This window comes from Aspergillus mulundensis, assembly GCF_003369625.1.
Source record: "Aspergillus mulundensis strain DSM 5745 chromosome Unknown scaffold_0, whole genome shotgun sequence".
In the NCBI taxonomy this organism is placed as follows: Eukaryota; Fungi; Ascomycota; class Eurotiomycetes; order Eurotiales; family Aspergillaceae; genus Aspergillus; species Aspergillus mulundensis.
In genome coordinates this window covers 4,181,605-4,199,279 of record NW_020797888.1, presented here as the reverse complement: position 1 = coordinate 4,199,279, position 17,675 = coordinate 4,181,605, and the positions used below count along the sequence as shown (strand labels likewise).

Below are 17,675 nucleotides of genomic sequence, written 5' to 3'. Positions count from 1 at the left end.
TAAGAGAGGGAAGAGTTGTATATAGATAAAGTTGTTCGTGTGGACATCATCAACACCAGGTAGTGGAGATATGTACATTGGTCGCTTACCCAAAACCTCATACCAAAACGCTGGACAATATTTACATCGCATCGTCTCATAGACATCTCAATCAGACATAAGCCACTCAGGAACCGCATCTTCATCCTCCGGGTCCTCCGACAGAAGAGATCCCTCGCGCTCTTCATCCTCATGCTCAGAATGCTGAGACGCAGGCCCGGACGCGACTTCAACAGACGGAGCGCGAGATTGGACCTGGGATGGCGCGCGGGAGAGAATCTCGACACTGGCGGACGCAGAGTCATTAACTGATGATGCTACAGTAATGGGCTCGTCGATGGTGTCTCCCAATGCTCTTGTGATGGGTGTCTGAAGGGCTTGATTGATAGTCCGAGATTCGGAAAAGAGAGGGCGTCGTTCATCAGGGTGTATGTCTGTTCCATTTGGCACGACGACAAGATCATAGTGTGTACGTACTCGTCTGTTGGTGCGGCGGGGTTCAGGAATAGCTGGCTTGGGAACTTCATCCACAGTCATGAAGCCACCACCTTGATTGTGCTCGCCGGGAGGTGCAGGTTCGCTTCGTTGGTCGTCGTCACCAGGTTTGGGTTTGTCTTCTTGGTATACAGGCGAGGGTTCATCGCCATCAGATTCTGGTAGAAACCCACCACCCATCTCCTCGTCCTCGCCAGCGTACTCATGAGATCGTGCAGCAACAGGCTGAGGGTCCGCCATTTCAGCATCAGATTCGGGTAGGAACCCACCGCCCTCTTCTTCTGGCCCAGCCTGATCCAGAGCACTCGCCTCATCGTCTGCTTCGCCTTCAATAGCATATCCTTTGACTCGCTCGGCGATGCGAAGCTTCAGCAGGAGATTCTTCCATGTGCGCAGGACTTCGAGAGTTCGTTCCTCCTGCTCGTTGCGCAGTTTCTCTTCCTCAATGGCCCTCAATACTTCCACCACTGCTTCCCTGTACTCATCGGCAACAACTACCCCTTGAACGATGGCTGTCCCATGGCGTCCTTTGAAGCTGAACCCCGTAACGGCGTCCGCGTAGTCAATTCCCAGGATACGTGCGGCACGAGCAGCTTCCAAGTGCCTGATGTGAACTCCACCGGGAGGAACCATACTTGGCACATAGACATCCAAATTCCCGAATGCATTCTTGGGTATTCGCCCTTGAACGACCGGTGGCGGCTTGTAAAGTTCTGTTTGGAAAAAGGCGTACAACGTGGTTTCTTCAGGTTCGTCGTCATCGTCCAATGTCATTCCCTTGTTTCGTGCTGGTATCCGTTTCAAAGCTTGCTCGCCCACTTTGATATCCCGCCCAAGCCGGTACCACTTATTTGCACTGCGCAGGGTATGAACGTCCGAGCGTCGATAGATGGGTTCAGTCTGACCCTTGCCACCCGGCTTCCCAAGGCTAACATGCCCTGTAACCCGCTTTGGAAATATAACCTCATTACGGCGGAGATGTCGTTCCAACGCATAGATCGGGTGGTCTTTGAAATCCTGCACATTCCGCGGCATGGGCTCGGAAGCCGTCTTTGCGGTGAGCTCGCCAACCTCCAGCTCATCACGGTCTTCTAAGAATGGCTTCTCGAAATGTGCCATGACTCGTTTCCACCAGCCTTCACCGTTCTTGGTCGACTCGACGCGGAGTTTGCGGGTTTTCGCGTTGAACACTTTGGTATAGCGGCGGGTGACGTCGCGCGCTGATGCGTCTTCTTCAAATGCGACGACATAGCTCAGGAGGTTGAAAGGATCGGTAGAGGGAGGTTCGAGTTTGTGTGGTTTTGCAAGTGTCTTGGTGACCATGGGATCAATCACGACCCATTTCTGGAAGGCTTCATTGAACGCCTCTACCCAGAACACCGGATACGATGATTCGGTTGGTACTGGTCCTGTGACTGTTAGTAGAGTCTGTAAATCGGTCGACGTACGTACTTGAAGGAAGAGTAGTGGTAGTCGGCGCTCGCGTTGGTTTGAAACCCGGTCGACCGATCCTTCGAATGGGCGTGGGCCTTGAATCGGATTTTGACTGACCGTCTGTCAGTGTATCTGGATCGTCGGAAGATATGACGATAGGTTGTGGCTCTGGCTTCGGCGGAAGTTGCGCTCCTGAAAATGACAGTGGCTGCAACGAGCAGACCAGCCTAGCCTCCACGGCAACAGATCGTAACAGTGCACAGAACAGCTGAGCGCCGAAATCTCGAGAACCTTGCATTGAGTTGGCCTGCTTGCGAAAGTCGTCTCTGGAAAGGAACACTTCAGCGTCGGAGATGATAGCCTCCTAGGAGATATTAGCAAAGCCTGACTGGCGATGTTGTATATTACCGTTCGTCGTTTCAGAGCATCAACATCGCCCGACCAGTGTGGGCGCCGTAAGCCAGGTTTTGTGATTTTGAATCGCCTGAAGAAAACATCCCCAGCCTGGTTGAGGCCGTCCAAAAACATTGCTGATCTAGTGTGCTGCGGTTTCTCCTCCGGTGGATTGAGCTGCGATCTAATGTGCTTCGATAATATTTTCTTAAGAGATTCCTACAAGTACACTTAGATGGTTCAAATGCGGAGAGGATGCAACGCACCTGTACTTCCTCATCGTTGCACCACAAATTACGCCGCTGGACGTGGCACAACAGGCAAAGTAGATGCGCTTTATGAACATCAAGTCGAACCTTCCTCTCCGCCGCAGTTACAGGCTTACGCCGGACAGCCCTTCGCTTCCGGTCATCCTGCTGTCCAAGTGTAATCTGCAACGGCGCATCATCCGTCACAGACGAAGTCGGCCCAGTATTCGCAGGGTGCTGAATATCGACTTCCTCCCATTCCAAATCCGATTCTTCTGACTCCGACGGCGAATTATATACAGTTTGCGTTTGCTTAGCCGCATTCTCCTCGGCGTTCCTGGCTTGCGTTTCTCGTTCCGCAGGCTCCGCAACTTGCGCCTGCGCAGGTGTCGCTCTGTATCCTGCCGGCTTGAACCGCTTCGCCGGTCTATCATTTCCTGACTCGCTTGTTTCCCGTGCTTCCGCCTCAGCTAGCATCTCTCGGTAAACTTGTGGTATCTCGTCGTCTTCGGTTCGCCGCGATCGGCGAGTGCGAGTGCGGGGGGCTCCGCGCGGTGCGGAGCGGCCGGGGCGCGTCCGGGTCGACATATTGAGCCCTATTTTGTCGCAGCATGAAGACGATCCGTGTCCGAATCGAGGAAGAGCGGATAAAGGTCGGACGGATAGTGTGATGGTGAAAGAAGGGAAGAAGGAAGGACAAGTGACGCGACGGGTTGTCTATAGTCACGTGTCTGGTGACGTAATACTGTATCAGCTCCTTCCCAGTTCGGTGCCCGCTTGACTGCAACTGCAAGCATGAAGTTGAGATAAGAGTATGACTCGGTAGTTCTATGATCTATTCGGAGATTAAGAGCAGAAGCAAAATTGCTGGTCTTGGTGATTTCTGGCTCCTCACAATACAATCACGGTGGCACCTCATGATGTAGCCACAGTATGACTGACGCAACGCGGTGTGTCTACTCCATCCTCATCAGCAAACTGGGCGCGGGGTTGCAGCGCGAAATATCGATCCATGGCTGACATTTTATTCATCTGTACGCAGCAGTATTGTCGACAGTCAGTCGATCTTGTACTTGACGGGCCTGTATAGCATTTCTCGGAGGCCCTGTCACGTCTACTCAGACCTCCCTTGACGCGCTTCGGGCGACTGAACCCGACTCTTTCTATCACTCATTAGCGGGCATCGGTCATAAAAAGGTAATCTTGCTCTCGCTCAAAATGTTTCAGTTTCGGAGGTCTGTTCCCGGATGGTGTTGCTGCATTGATTGGGCGGAGTTTTCAGTTCAATATGAACCGATCACCGTCGGTCTTCGAAACTTTAAGGCGACTTCATTATGATCTAATGGAAGGTTAGATAGCCATGGTGAGCCGCCCACTACAACTTTCCTCTCAACTGCATCTCGCATCTCTTCTGTTGGTTACCTTATATCAAAGATGGACCACCGCTCGCAGCAGGCTTCTTCGGCCAGAGTGTTCTTGATATTTGAACTCCTCGAGCATATATTAGCCCACACCGACATGCGAACGCTCTTTACTGTTCAGCGAGTCTGTCGTCACTGGCAGAGTGTCATTCAAGCGTCCTCTGCGCTGCAGATCCAGCTCTACTTAAAGCCTTCGCCAAAGGCGCCTCTCGACCCCGACGTCCAGGGTCGAACGACAAACCCGCTCCTCGCATTCATATGGACGCGTCTATGGCCTGGCCCAGTCGATCAAAGTTTACCTCTCGTTTTCGAAAATCCTAAAGACGCAAAAATGTGGATCATTCAGAGGACCGAACCTCTTGTACACAACGCATTTTCCCGAGCAAATGCAAGCTGGAGACAGATGTTGCTGAGGCAGCCGCCAACCAATCACACTTATGTCTTATATGACTGGCTTAAAGTCCAGGACACGTCTGAGAAGAGGGGAAATGATACGTGCGATGAATATATCCGTCTCGGGCGCGTCACTACCTGTATCCAAGAATACAATGCCTTCATTTCTGATTTACCGTTTGTCTGGGTTTCCTTTGTAGTGATTACTCCTGACAGTGTATGGTGCCAAGGAGAGGGGTTAGAAAGAAGGTGGCATATATCTTGGTAGGCAAATCTATACGAGGACATGATCTCGAGGCTTTTTGCAACTAGGTCACTGGTTGACGTGTGCGTCCATTGAGTGAGCTACCAGTAGGCTATACAGCTTTGTAGTGCTAACAAATTCAGTGCCAATCTGGCCCTGTGCAACTCATACCTAGTTACTTTGAAGCCTGTCACCCCACCCACTTATTAGGTATTGAAGTAAATGGTAAGGTATCCCTCCGACCTCGGGACTCGGTGGGGAGAATACGTCAGTTTCAAGGTTTACCTACTATCTAGCAGCATCGCCTCCTTCTGTCATAAACAGCTTCTAAGTCCCGAGGTAGAGATAGGGGTGTATAGTAAGTTTGTTGGTAGGAGCTGGCCTGTTACAAATTGGTTTTTAAGGTCTCGCGAATATGCCAGCAAAAAGCGTTCTAGTTGGTTTAGGGACTGGTCCTAATATATATATTGACAGCGCTATAGGTTGACCGATCATCGCCAGCACCGTGACAGCGCACCAACGCTCTATCGAGTACCGGTAACTCAGGAAGGAAATCTAGCCACATTTGCAAGACAACTATCAAATCTCGCTGTGGTTTGAGGCCATTGAGCCTCATATACGGTCGTGCTCGAGTCACCTGACCCTGAATTCTGGGCGATCTTGGCAGCGCCAGGTACAAAACTTTAATTCAGCTTCATAAACAGCTCTCAGCTTGTATATCGGGGTAGAAACTTTGCATTGGCTATTCGAGAGAGGGAAACTGGCAATGTCCAAGCAGCAGTGCTCCGGCCACGTCACCTTTGATTTAAACTACAGCGACGCCTACACAGAATGGCCCGAGAACCTGCCCGGCTTCATCTGCAAGACGCCTCCCGTAGGCCCAGAAAGCGCCCCCAGATTCGCCCAATGCTGCTCAGGAACAGTCTACAATATCACCGAGCCGACTACGCCCGATCATCCAGCTTACCCTGTCACCTGTGCCATGCTCTGCCAGGTTGACCCTAATCTCGACGTGATCAAGGGCGACACTCCATATGACTGGGACGATCATTTTATGTGCCTGACAGACGGCGGCCAGGACGTCACCGGCGGAGATGTCACCTGCGACGCTATCACGGTAGAAGGCAAGCCGATGCCGACGTCGTATGCTTCAACGCCGTCGGGGAGCTGGGCAACGGATTGGACCACGTACTGGACATCGTACACGTATGACGAGGGAGAAGACTTTACGCTTACGCATTGGGTTGCCGTGACCGACATTCCTGGATATTGGGATTCCACTACGGCGAGTGAGGAAACAACCGCTAGTACCATGCGGCCTTCGGAAACGACGCTGGTCTCTGCCTCGACTTCTGCTTTGGCTTTGGCCTCAACGGCTATTCTGACTGAGTCGTCATCTCGGGTTGAGGAATCTGAAGCCGCAACTAGCTTGCTTCCGTCTTCTTCAGATACCGGAGATGTGGTCGTTGCTCCGACGGGTGCGTCAAGCGGCGGGAGGCTCAGGATGGAGAGGCTTGTCGCAGCGCTTCTGGCTGCATCAGTCCTCGGTGCTGGGCTTGGGGCCGTCTGAGCTTTGAATGGGAACTTTCGAGGATGGAAAACAGGCCCATGTTTGTGCCAGAGCTCTAAAGAGAGAAACAGCAATGTTAGCATGATCTGGTGCTCTCGAATACTGTCGACTCACTGACTGGATCGCCACTGTACTGTTCAGTCTAAGTCAAGCAGAAGCTCAGTGTTTGTGATGCAATGTTTCTTTCTCCGAGCAAAGTCCTGGCCCGGTAAGGCTTCGGCCAAAGGCATGAGGTCTTTCGAATCCGTGAGACAAGGGAAGCGACACAGCACAACTGGTCATGATGACCTAGGATGCCAGTACAATGAATATTCCTGACCAGCTGTTTGAGCTTAGCTAACAATGCCAGCAGCCTTATTATCAAGGTCTTATCATGTGTGTTTGGTCAATGGACTGCCTTTGGTGCTTTTCTAAACAGAAGCCCTCCTGTGTTACTGGCCCTGAGAGGCATCCAGCTTGAGCGAAATGCCCACGTCATGGAGCTTCTAGCTTCGGACTGTGTCCTTCTGATTCTTTCCACTTCTGTGTTTTTTATCTGACCATCACGAGACCAGGTTCTTGCCCTGAACCTGGCGTGTCTGCCTGAATTCGCGCACAACCGTGAATGATAACAACTCTCCGCCAATGAGCGTGCTTATCTTGTGCAGACAGTCACTCTGGCAAGCAGATCTGAAACTGGAAAACAGCAAGGGGTGAATATTCTTTGTCTGAATAGTGGATCCTATCACTTTAGCGTGCTTTTGACCCTGGCCAGCCCTGTATCTGACATGGATGCCCTCTCCAGATTTTGGCACCTGCTCACCGAAAAGTGAATATCTTCAGTAACTCTGTGTGAGAGAAGAACTGGAGCCTGACTGTCAGCACTCCCAATATTCTCAGGTTCTACTATAAGTACTGCCTCCTCGCCCACCGAAGCACTGGATTTTTTCTCCATCCGCAACCACCTTCGACTCTCTCAACCCTCTCCAGCCTCTTCAGATCTTTCTTCTATCCCAAAATCTTCAGACTTTTCTGAATTCAAATCCCTTATTGCACCTTTTAAAGATGCGCTTCTTGTCCACCATGGCCGCCGTGGCCGCCGTGGTTGCTCTTGCAACTGCGGTGCCTGCTCCCGGCAACGGTACTGTTCCTGTCAACGGAACTATTGTTCCTGTCAAGGGTCCCACCATTCCTGTTGTCGGTGGCCCTGACACCAAAGGCCCGACCATTCCCATCCCTCTCGGCCCTGACTTCAACGGACCTAGCTTTCCCGTTGGCAATGGTCCTGACACCAAGGGTCCTCACGGTGTTCATGTTTTCGTTGATCCCGTCACCGGTCTTAGCTCTGGCTTCAAGGGTCCCGCCGCTCGTGTCGTTGATGGCGATTATAAGCCTCACCCCAGTAAGTGTCCCTTCCTCTCATGACAGCTTACCGTGTCTCTAACCAATATCCAGAGCCCTTCCCACCTGGCTCTGGCGGTGATTACAACCCTCGCGATGTTCAGGAGTCTGCCGGCGATTACAAGCCCCACCCAAGTAAGTGTCCCTTGATCATTACGTCTCACTATTCTTCTAATCATCTTTCGATTTAGAGCCGTTCCCCCCTGGGTCTGGTGGCGACTATCATCCCCGCGACGTTCAGGGTGATGGACCCCATCCAATTGGTCACGGTCCTTCTTTCCCTCTCGGTCCCTGTGGCAAGCCTCATGGGATGTGTCCTCGTGATGTCGAAGACAAGGGTCTTTGGATGGTAAGTTTTCAGCACCCACTTCGCTCCTTGCATCGTCATGCTAACACACCTTGTTTAGCTTATGAAGTCAGATGAGGAACAGCCCGAACCCACTATTATGTGCACGCGCCATATTGACTGCACCGAACCCGCGACTCGCTGCATTGACGGCAAGTGCACTCTCATCACTAAGCCTGTTGACAACCATGAGCCCCGTTGGATGCTTAGCAAGTCGGAAGACGACGCCGAGCTTGACAAATCCGAGTTCGACCAGAACTGCAAGGTCAACACCGACTGCAACTCCGGCTCTCTCTGCCTCGGCGGATGGTGCACCGCAGGTCACAAGGAAGAGGACGGAACCCTCGTTCTGCCCGCTCGTGAGATCATTGCCGAAGATGTAAGTTGAACTCATCTCACTCTCTCCATCAAACAAGAACACACAGCTAACCTTCTTTTCTCACCCCAGGAAGAATTCTGGTACCTCCAGACCAGCGCCGCCGTCGACGTCCTCGACGAGCTCTCCGGCGAAGTCGATCTTCAGAACGTCAAGAACAAGTGCCCCAAGAAGTGTGATGGCACCGTCGGAAAACACCGGTGCTGCCCGAACCAGTTCTGCCAGCCCCCTCGCTGCCTCTGAGACTCCGATGGCTTCAAAACCCACAACTGAGCGCCAGCGCCACTGCGGCTGTTCGAACCGCGTCCACCAGACAAATTCGTTCTTCTCAAAAATCGCTTTACTCCTGTTGTTTACGGGATTCATACTCTTTCATTTGTTCATTCTCTTCGGTATGTAGTTGGTAGGGAAGACATTTTCTTCTCGCGGAATTTGGACCTATCAATACTACAACCTTAGGAAGGATCGCGTCTCTGTTGTGCCTTAGAGCACCTAGTTAGTTCTTCGAATTTCCGCAATCGCGATCTTCATTCCAACAAATTTGTCTTTATCTTAGTAGTTTGACGTAGATTAGACAGCTGGTAGTTTGCTTGAAAGCACGAGCTCTTCAAGTTCATCAGCTTAAAACTTTCCCCTTCCCTGGTGTACACGTTCTTCTCTTGCCCCGCTTTGCTCTGTTGTTATTACTGTTTCCCCCTTCAATGGAAACTGTGCTACTGAATCTTCGCACATCCCGCAACAGCCATTCTGTTACAGCCATCACGCTGTGGAATGGCGTAGAAGACAAAGGCACATCATGAAGAATTCCGTACCCATGACAGTTTATGAGGTAAGAGCCCATCTCAAAAAAAAAAGAGACTATGGTCCTGCTGGCATACTAACGTGCTTTGCATCACCTGCCAGAATCTTTCCTTCCTGACTCTCCCGCACACGGCCTCCGCCAGATCAACCCCTCCACGAAGAACGGAAAAGCGCTTGCTGGCCTCCACTGATGATTATCACTATGAATAAAAGGACCACTTCCAATATTGTTGACCTCTGTGTTCGAGCTTGGACATCAAGGGGTGCACAGCTTCGCTTGGCATCTAATCAAAGCCTAAAAGGGATGGACTCTACGACTTCCTACATCCTTTGGACCCTTCATGGCGCAAAGAACAGTCTTATTCGATCTACCGAGTGGTTAGAAGCGAAGGCATGGAACCGCCGGACTTGAAAAAACAGACAGCGAAGAGCCAACGCCAGAATGAACTCAGGGTTCTTGAGAGCTCAAGGAGGTACCACATTGAAGGACGCAATCAAAAGCTACCAGACACACAGAATGGTCTGCTCACACTGAGGCCACACTCTATTCCATATCAACAAAATTTAGAGTCTGGAGGGAATGCCGAATTTGTCAAGTGCTGCCGTGATAGTTCCTTCAACCAGTCTGTTGTTGATTTCTTCTCCCTATTTTACTCTAGAGCACCAAGAAGCTGACCACATGCCTGTCTTTAGATACACCCACACTGTCAAGTAATTACTCCAAGACCTCTCCGAAAGCCCTGGACTTTATTCATGGCTACCGATTGCCTGTACTCTACCGTACACCCGCAGCAAGCATTCAACTGAAACGTGTCTATCCGTTTGAGCCTCCTTCCCATCTTCCTACAAGTCCCCGAAGCCTCCATCACAAGCTGCGAAAGAGATACGATGTAGCTCCTAGTGTTTGCCACGCAGGCTAGCCGAGAAGGAAATGGGAACAGAGGAGGTACAGGGAACAACGGTTCGAATTCAACATCCAACCTGGAAGCACTGAACTTTCAAGTGTGACACAGCAGGCTTTCCTTTTACAAAGCCATTCCGTGAGTGGCACGTATTCCCTAAAGTCAATGGAGTGAAATGCACCTATTCCACAAGTTGAGCGTTAGTGTGAAACCAAGTTTGCTTCATCTCAAACTGCTCCAGACTGCTCCTTAATGGGGGAAACCCACGGAACAAGCATGGCGAAGGACCTACAAACCTTTAGAGCTAAGTGCTTTGGATAAGCACAGACTATGGTGCACCTACATCAACAAATATGTAGGGAAGTACCCTTATATCCCCTCCCCTTATTCTTTACCTCCCCCGTGTGAAAGGACACTTCTTGAGAAATAAACTGACACGTCCACTTTATCCCTAGACGGCACCCTTACCTTGGTCTTTGAAAAGTCTGCAGAACAATTTGCACTCGGAGAAGTTTGCTTTACTTACAACATCACCTCCAAAACTGCATCGAGGAAAATGTTCTAGCCCATTGTATTCGCGCGTCACGATCTGAGAATGCCTAAACCAAGCACCAAATAACTGCTCCCGCCGAAGCCAAATACCATGACAACTGTCTCAGCCTGTTGCAGACTCCAGGTCAACCGTTTACACTTTTGCGTTGTGGATAAGGCGAACCACACGCTGCTCAGTCAGTTGTTCCTCAGCCTTGCTCTCGCCGCGCAGCTATCTAAAGCAGCTTTGAAACATCGCCTCGGAAGCAAACGAAGTACATTATTATTCTGAGTTTGTTAGTTGTTTATTATGACCTGACACCTTCGACCTGGACGGGATGAGGCTAACGTTAGTTTCGATTTATCATCTAGTCCAAAATGGCCGACGGCCTACCGGCGTCGCGAGCCCAATACCCTTGATCGATTACCCGCTCAAAAAGGTATCTAACGACGCTTGGGATTTAAATGTGGGACTGTCCTGTTCTGAAGCTTGCCGATCGTCCCCATGGTTGGCGAACGGTGGTCTTGCCTCCGAGAAATGAGCGCCCTCCGTTCTGTCCGCATCTCCTTCGCGGGCGGGTCGATCGATGAATTAGGGCTCGGGAGCGTCCCATGATCATAACCTGCCATAACCCCGAGGTAAGCTAAGTGCGTGATTCCACTGCGGCCACACAAGATGTACTAATCATCATTTGATTGAAATAGAAACCTTCTCCTCTTCGTAGGCTTTATTTCTTGACCTTGGGTCAGGATACCGCCGTCGTCCACCTACTTCTCTCCCGCCTCGAGCGTCTCAATCCCAACGGAACTCTAAATGCCGCGCTGAGAGCAAAAAACATGGGTTATCGCAAAGAAGCACTATTTATTCCACGCTGTTGGGTTAACAAAGCAGACTTGCAGTATACCTATGCACTCTTATAGACACCTAAACTACGGACAAGTTAAAGTGGCGTGATTTGGTGTGATTTGGCGGAATAGACCGTGATGCACATGACTCAAGTTATGACATTCTAGGTACAGTGGGAAATGGTACACAATATCTGTTCGAGAGATTTTACTAGGTCTAACAGATAACGAGACAGCCCGACAAACCACCAAGGTCAGCGTGATTATTCAGGGCGAACGCAACCAAAGAATGAGCTGATCCTGTCATTAGCGGGAGAGAGGAGAGGGCTGCTTAAAGCATCCTAGGATCTCCCTATCCACGCGTCCTAAACTCCAAATCAATCGAAGGATCTGGCCAGACAGCAGGATTTACATCAATTGAAGATGGGCGCGGTCTCGGTCCCCCGGCGTACCGAACGTCGTAGCGAAGGATTATCTCTCCAATGATTGTCTTGAGCATTGCTATTGAGTAGATCCGTCCTGGACATGCCTGCCGGCCGTAGCCAAACCTAATCCGTCATCAACTTAATTAGAAGGTGACTATTCAAGAGCAGAAATGGGAGCGGCTTACCCAAGCCATTCAGTGCGGAGATCCCCTGGGTCTTGAAGTCAGTTACTTTATTGCAGATATAGTGAGATTGAGCGACATACTGCTGCTTGACGCTGGCGCGCCATTTAGTCCCGTTTCCTGCTTTCTGTATTTGTAGAATCGGAGATGGTCGAACTTATCGGCGTCGGGGTGCACGTCTGGGTCGTTCTGGAAGAATTTCGACGGAAATGTTAGGAGAGTGCCTTTTGGGAAAACAAGAGATTCATCAAAGCGAAAGCTATCCGCGATTACTACACGCCAGCCGGTCACTTGGGCATGAGTTAGTAGAGTAAAGTTGTCACATTTCAGCACTAGGCATACATACATTCCAGTGGCACCGGATTCATCCTGAAGGACTCTTGGATGAAGGACTCAAGCTTGAGCATCTTCGCCATTGCATTCTGTGTCCAACGGCCTCCCTCTTCTGCAAGGCATACAATGATCTCAGCGCGGAGCTCATCAATGCACTCGCTATGCGAGGCAATATCAAACAGTAGGTTCATTGTTGAAGTAATAGGCGTCTCGACGCCTGCAGCAGACACATGGAGTATCCTATGGGCAATGTCCTCTGGCTTCTTCTGGTCATTTGGTAGGTTTTGATCCATGGCCCACTGGATGCAGTCCACTGGCTTCTCGTCCTCGGGAAGGTTCTGTCGTCTTCTCTCGGCCATTAACTCGGTTATGTACCGTGTGGCGGTTGCGAGGTCGTGCCGATAGGTCCAGTGGAGCAGGTACATGAAGATGTTCCTGAATGAGCCCACGTTGAAGTATCGGACTGCCAATGATCCAGCAGAGATCTTCGACACATACGAGTACATTGCTCTCAGGAACGCCGGGTTATCAGCCAAGGCTTCTCCAAATAGCACTCCTCCCGATACGTGCTTCCCAATCGCCGCGGAGACCACTTTCACGTTCAGTCTTTTCCAGTGCTCGGGGGCGCCGATTTCTCGGGTCAGGATCTCCTCCGTCCTTGTCTGGATAACTGGCTTGATGGTGGCTGCGCTGGTTAGCATGGGTATTTTCTGATTAGTGGACCTCGGTGCTCACTCAGGTTTCCATTCAGCAGTTTAGATGCAACCTGAATCTCCAGTCGATCGACATTCCCACTCGAAAACTCCGGCAACATGTACTGAAGGGTCGTGAGTCAATCCATGCACGAGTACAGCATAGTGGTCCTGCCTTAGACTCACTTTATTTATCATTGCCTCAAAGCTCAACTCCGAAGTGCCCCGATTTTTGATTCGCGGTAAATGCTCCATTGGTATGACATAGGCCCATTCCTGGAATGAAGCAATCCAAATTCTGAACGGTCTTCCTTTTTTACTATACTACCATGCATCAGCAGTTGTTGTGGATTGCGGTCGACGAACAGAGAAATACCTTATAATATCCTTCCTGTGCAAAAAGACTTAACCGGGGGAGAAAGAACCTCCACCATCGGCCCGATCTATAGGCATCAAGCATTCCTGATTGGCGGACAACGTGGATGTTTCTGAGGCCATAGGTATCGGGTGTCGAGCAAAGGTAGACCCTTGCTATCAAAAGGAGGAAGATGATAGCAGTGGGAAGCGAGTATCCTGGAGGAAGATGTCCACAGACGCCTTTTATGTTAGTTGTGATTAGCGTGAGGGCCTCACAGAAAAGAGGAAGGCGTGCCTTTCACCTGGTCCTTCATAGACCCCCAGAAAGCGTCCATTGTGAGCAGACAAATCGTCTCCAGGCGATATCCAGGATTACACTGAATATATGAATTGAAACAACATCACACGAAGAACGGTCAGTGTGACAACGCCCTGGTCTCTCTTCAGTGTTCTAAATGCAACATAGTTTTGTCCTTGTCCTGCTCTGTTCTCATGTCACACCCAGTCTGCACTACATGCTTCTCCTCAATGATGCCACTGGATACAACTCGTACCTGGGTTGCAGTTATGCTGAAATAATCGGGCCTCGCGTTCTGTCCATACAAGGGGCCCTTTGGTATCCTTGGTCACCACAGATGTCCAGTACTCTTGATGTGCAATCTGGGTTCTTCTCCGCACGAGGGACGCTCATGTTCGAAAATATCTTATAATGATTATTGCTAGATCGTCCACCTTATCGTCTGATCTCTCTTTCGGGGCGATGATGAAGTCGCTGGGAGTTTGGCGAACTCGAGCAGGTTTTGTGATGATCACGGGTCAGGCAAGCGCACGATGGAATGGGGGATAGAGTAGGACAAGGTGATCCAAGAAAGTCCGTATAAGGAAACGCGACGGTATGAGTTTGGAACTTGGAGCCTTGAAAGCAAGCGAGAACCCGAATACGCTCTACCGCGACAGTGTCACTGGATTCCCAAACTCTTTCCGGTCACTGGGTATGGCGTGCCATTTGCGAATATGGTTTCATCAAACTAGATGAAGGGTGATGAATTGTTAAGCTGATTGAGGAAGGGAAGGAGGGGAATCGATCGCCTGCTGTTAAGACAGATGTGGATGCTCAGGCGAATTCTTGCAGGCGAGATCCAAGCAGACAGGCTTCGGTAAGGTGAGGTCGTGACCGCAGAACGATAAAATCGAGGGCGAGTTGAAGGACAGCAATTCATTATTCTTGACTGGGCTGCATGAGTACCGGGCCAGGTTGCAAAAGTAGACGATGAATGGCTATGATTTGTTTGTCTTCGCGCATTTAGTTCGAAAGCACGGATGGTGGAGTAGAGCAGGAACGCAACGACGGCTATGGAGACACGTGAGAAGGGTCTGTACTTAAGGACCATGCCATCCTCATTACACCATCTACTAGAACAAGGATAGAGTCTAAACCGAAATATCAAATTTTATAAACCGGACTATCCAAGTACAGGTATACAACGAAAACGCTCAGAGGCAACCCAACCAGACAACAGAATAGATCTACCTCTTAGAAAGCAGGTTCAAAGCACTACCGGCCAAAATGAATGCAGCCTGATCAGCACTCAGAGTGTGCTTAACAGGGATAACAAACTCCTCGCCGCTCTTCTTCGTAACGCGAATCTTGACCTCGCCCTTGCCGCCGTTCTTCAGGGTCTCGTACAGACCCTCGGTGGCAATGACGTCGCAGGCATCGATGCGGTCGTAGTCCGCCTTGTCGGCGAACGTGAGGGGGACAACTCCCTGCTTCTTGAGGTTTGTCTCATGGATACGAGCGAAGGACTTGGTGAGGATGATGCGGCCACCGAGGTACCGGGGCTGCAGGGCGGCGTGCTCACGGGCAGATCCTTCACCGTAGTTGTCTTCCGCGACGACGATCCACTCACGGCCCTGGGCCTTCCATTGAGCCGCGAGTTCAGGGATGGTGTGCTGCTTGCCGTTCTCGTCGTAGGCGACGTTCGTTTCACCGGTGGCGGCGTTGACGGCACCAATCAGGGTGTTCTCGGAGATGTTGGGGAGATGGCCCTTGTACTTGAGCCAGGGGCCAGCGGCGGAGATGGTGTCCGTTGTGCACTGGCCCTTAACCTTGTAGAGGACACTGAGGTTCTGGAGGTCGGAGTTGGGGAAGGGGGCGAAGGGCTCGAGGAGGGCGAGGCGGGTGGAGGTGGGAGAGACTTTGACCTCGACGCTGGCGTCGGGGACGGGGGCGGAGGGGGCGAAGGCCGGGTTTCCGGCCTCGAAGCCCTTGGATGGCAGGTCATGGCCCGTTGGGGGCTCGAATCGGAATTCCGCGCCGGAGGGTGTAGTGATGGCGTCGGTCACGGGGTTGAAGGTGGTGGAGCCGGCGTAGGTGAGGGCTGTGACGAGCTCAGGAGAGGCAAGGAAGTTCATGGTGCGGCGATTGCCGTCGTTGCGGCCGGGGAAGTTGCGGTTGTAGGAGGTGAAGATGGCGTTGTCGGTGCCCTTGGGGACGTCGTCAGTGCGCTTCCATTGGCCGATGCAGGGGCCGCAAGCGTTGGCGAGGACGGTGCCGCCGGCAGAGGAGAAGGTGGAGAGGGTCTCGTCGCGGTCGAGGGTGGCGCGGATCTGTTCACTACCGGGGGTGATGAAGAGGTCTGCTTTGGGCTTGAGGCCCGCGGCGTTGGCCTGCTTGACAAGGTGCTCAGCGCGAGTCATGTCTTCGTAGGAGCTGTTGGTGCAGCTGCCGATGAGGCCGGCGTTGAAGGTCTCGGGCCACTTCTTCTCGCGGACGGTTTCAGCGAAGCGCGACAGAGGAACGGAGAGATCGGGTGTGAAGGGACCGTTGATGTGGGGTTCCAAGGCGGAGAGGTCGATTGTGATGAGCTGGTCGTACTCGGCGTTGGTGTCTGCGCGGAGCAGGCTTGAAGGTCCTGCAGAAGCGATCTTGGCCGCTGCCTCGGCGACATCCGCACGGTGCGTCGCCTTCAGGTAGGGCACATGGTTGGGAGAGAAGGGGAAGAGGGAGGTTGTGGCACCAACTTCCGCTCCCATGTTACAGATCGTCGCCATACCGGTTGTGCTGAGTGTCGCAACTCCGGGCCCGTGGTACTCGATGACAAAGCCTGTACCACCGCGGACGGTCAGTTTTCCGGCGAGATGGAGGATGATATCCTTGGGTGAGGCCCAGCCTGAAAGCTTGCCCTCAAGTCTAACACCGAGAATTCGAGGAGCCTTAAGCTCCCAAGGAGCATCAACAAGGGCATCAACGGCGTCCGCGCCACCGACACCAATGGCAATGGCACCAAGACCACCGGCGTTGGGGGTGTGACTGTCCGTTCCTAACATCATGAGACCGGGTGCGGAGTAGTTCTCCAAAACACTCTGGTGAATAATACCGGCTCCCGGAGGCCAGAACTCAATTCCGTATCTCTTCGAAGCGCTCTCCAAAAAGTCGAACACCTCCTTGTTGCCCTGAATCGACGCTGGCAGATCGGTGTCGGCACCCCGCTCACCAACAATCATGTGGTCGCAGTGAATACTGGCCGGTACGGCGGTCGAGGGCAAACCGCACGACATGAACTGGAGCAATGCCATTTGCGCAGACGCATCCTGCATCGCAACGCGATCCGGCTTCAACTTCAAGTCGGCCTTGCCGCGGATATCTCGTCCATTCTCCGTGCCGGTCAACAGGGACTCTTCCGCATTGTCAAGATGCGAGTACAGAATCTTCTCCGCCAGGGTAAGGGCGCGGGACGATCCCAGAACCCTGCGAACGTTTTCGAGGTTTCGGACGATCTTGGAATAGGGAGGAATGCGCGAGGAGGCGGGTGTCGAGTCCGTAGCTGTGGCAAAGCCGCGGCGAAGGCATGGCGCAAGCTGGATAAGTTAGCGGTTGTACAATTGATCATTTGTCAAAGACATACCCTGCGGGAGGCGCCCCGCTGTGAAACGAACTGCCTCATCATCTTCCCTCAGATCTAGCGGAGTGCTGAGTTGAATGAATTGCGGAGAAATGGACGAAATGTCGGGGATTGAAATATTTCGGCAGTATTGTTTTGGCCGGCCTGCCATTGGTCAATTCTCCGATTACGGCGGATTATCGGCGCTAGCCTTTTCCAGTTGTTCGCCTCAGGCACGAAAACTCTGTTCTTGTCATGTGACCTTTGCCAACGTGAGGGCCTTCCGATCTTATCGGCAGCCATCCGATCGCTTGCCTCATCCGCCCCGACTCGGAAGCGCAGAACCGCAGAACCGCAGAACCGCGGGGTGAGGATGGGCCCAG

At 51.9% G+C, this 17,675-nt stretch overlaps 5 protein-coding genes across 5 annotated transcripts; 2 read left to right on the top strand and 3 right to left on the bottom strand.

Annotated features, from left to right (window-relative positions):
* Positions 1 to 147: 147 nt before the first annotated feature.
* DSM5745_01118 (putative DNA repair protein Rad4) lies at positions 148 to 3,197 on the bottom strand (the record flags this gene model as incomplete). The annotated part of the gene is made up of 4 exons (XM_026743134.1): positions 148 to 1,943; positions 1,987 to 2,332; positions 2,377 to 2,580; positions 2,628 to 3,197. 4 exons carry the CDS (start codon positions 3,195 to 3,197, stop codon positions 148 to 150), a joined length of 2,916 nt encoding a protein of 971 aa, XP_026608979.1.
* A 2,236-nt stretch (positions 3,198 to 5,433) lies between these two features.
* On the top strand, positions 5,434 to 6,237 carry DSM5745_01117 (uncharacterized protein; the record flags this gene model as incomplete). Its single annotated transcript, XM_026743133.1, has 1 exon — positions 5,434 to 6,237. One exon carries the CDS (start codon positions 5,434 to 5,436, stop codon positions 6,235 to 6,237), a length of 804 nt encoding a protein of 267 aa, XP_026608978.1.
* A 1,062-nt stretch (positions 6,238 to 7,299) lies between these two features.
* Positions 7,300 to 8,582, top strand: DSM5745_01116 (uncharacterized protein; the record flags this gene model as incomplete). Its single annotated transcript, XM_026743132.1, has 5 exons — positions 7,300 to 7,618; positions 7,672 to 7,752; positions 7,809 to 7,966; positions 8,025 to 8,342; positions 8,412 to 8,582. The coding sequence occupies 5 exons, from the start codon at positions 7,300 to 7,302 to the stop codon at positions 8,580 to 8,582; spliced, it is 1,047 nt and encodes a 348-aa protein (XP_026608977.1).
* A 3,189-nt stretch (positions 8,583 to 11,771) lies between these two features.
* On the bottom strand, positions 11,772 to 13,060 carry DSM5745_01115 (cytochrome P450; the record flags this gene model as incomplete). Its single annotated transcript, XM_026743131.1, has 4 exons — positions 11,772 to 11,967; positions 12,030 to 12,054; positions 12,110 to 12,316; positions 12,373 to 13,060. 4 exons carry the CDS (start codon positions 13,058 to 13,060, stop codon positions 11,772 to 11,774), a joined length of 1,116 nt encoding a protein of 371 aa, XP_026608976.1.
* A 1,875-nt stretch (positions 13,061 to 14,935) lies between these two features.
* On the bottom strand, positions 14,936 to 17,358 carry DSM5745_01114 (aconitate hydratase ACO2; the record flags this gene model as incomplete). Its single annotated transcript, XM_026743130.1, has 2 exons — positions 14,936 to 17,269; positions 17,317 to 17,358. The coding sequence occupies 2 exons, from the start codon at positions 17,356 to 17,358 to the stop codon at positions 14,936 to 14,938; spliced, it is 2,376 nt and encodes a 791-aa protein (XP_026608975.1).
* Between the last annotated feature and the right edge of the window lie 317 nt (positions 17,359 to 17,675).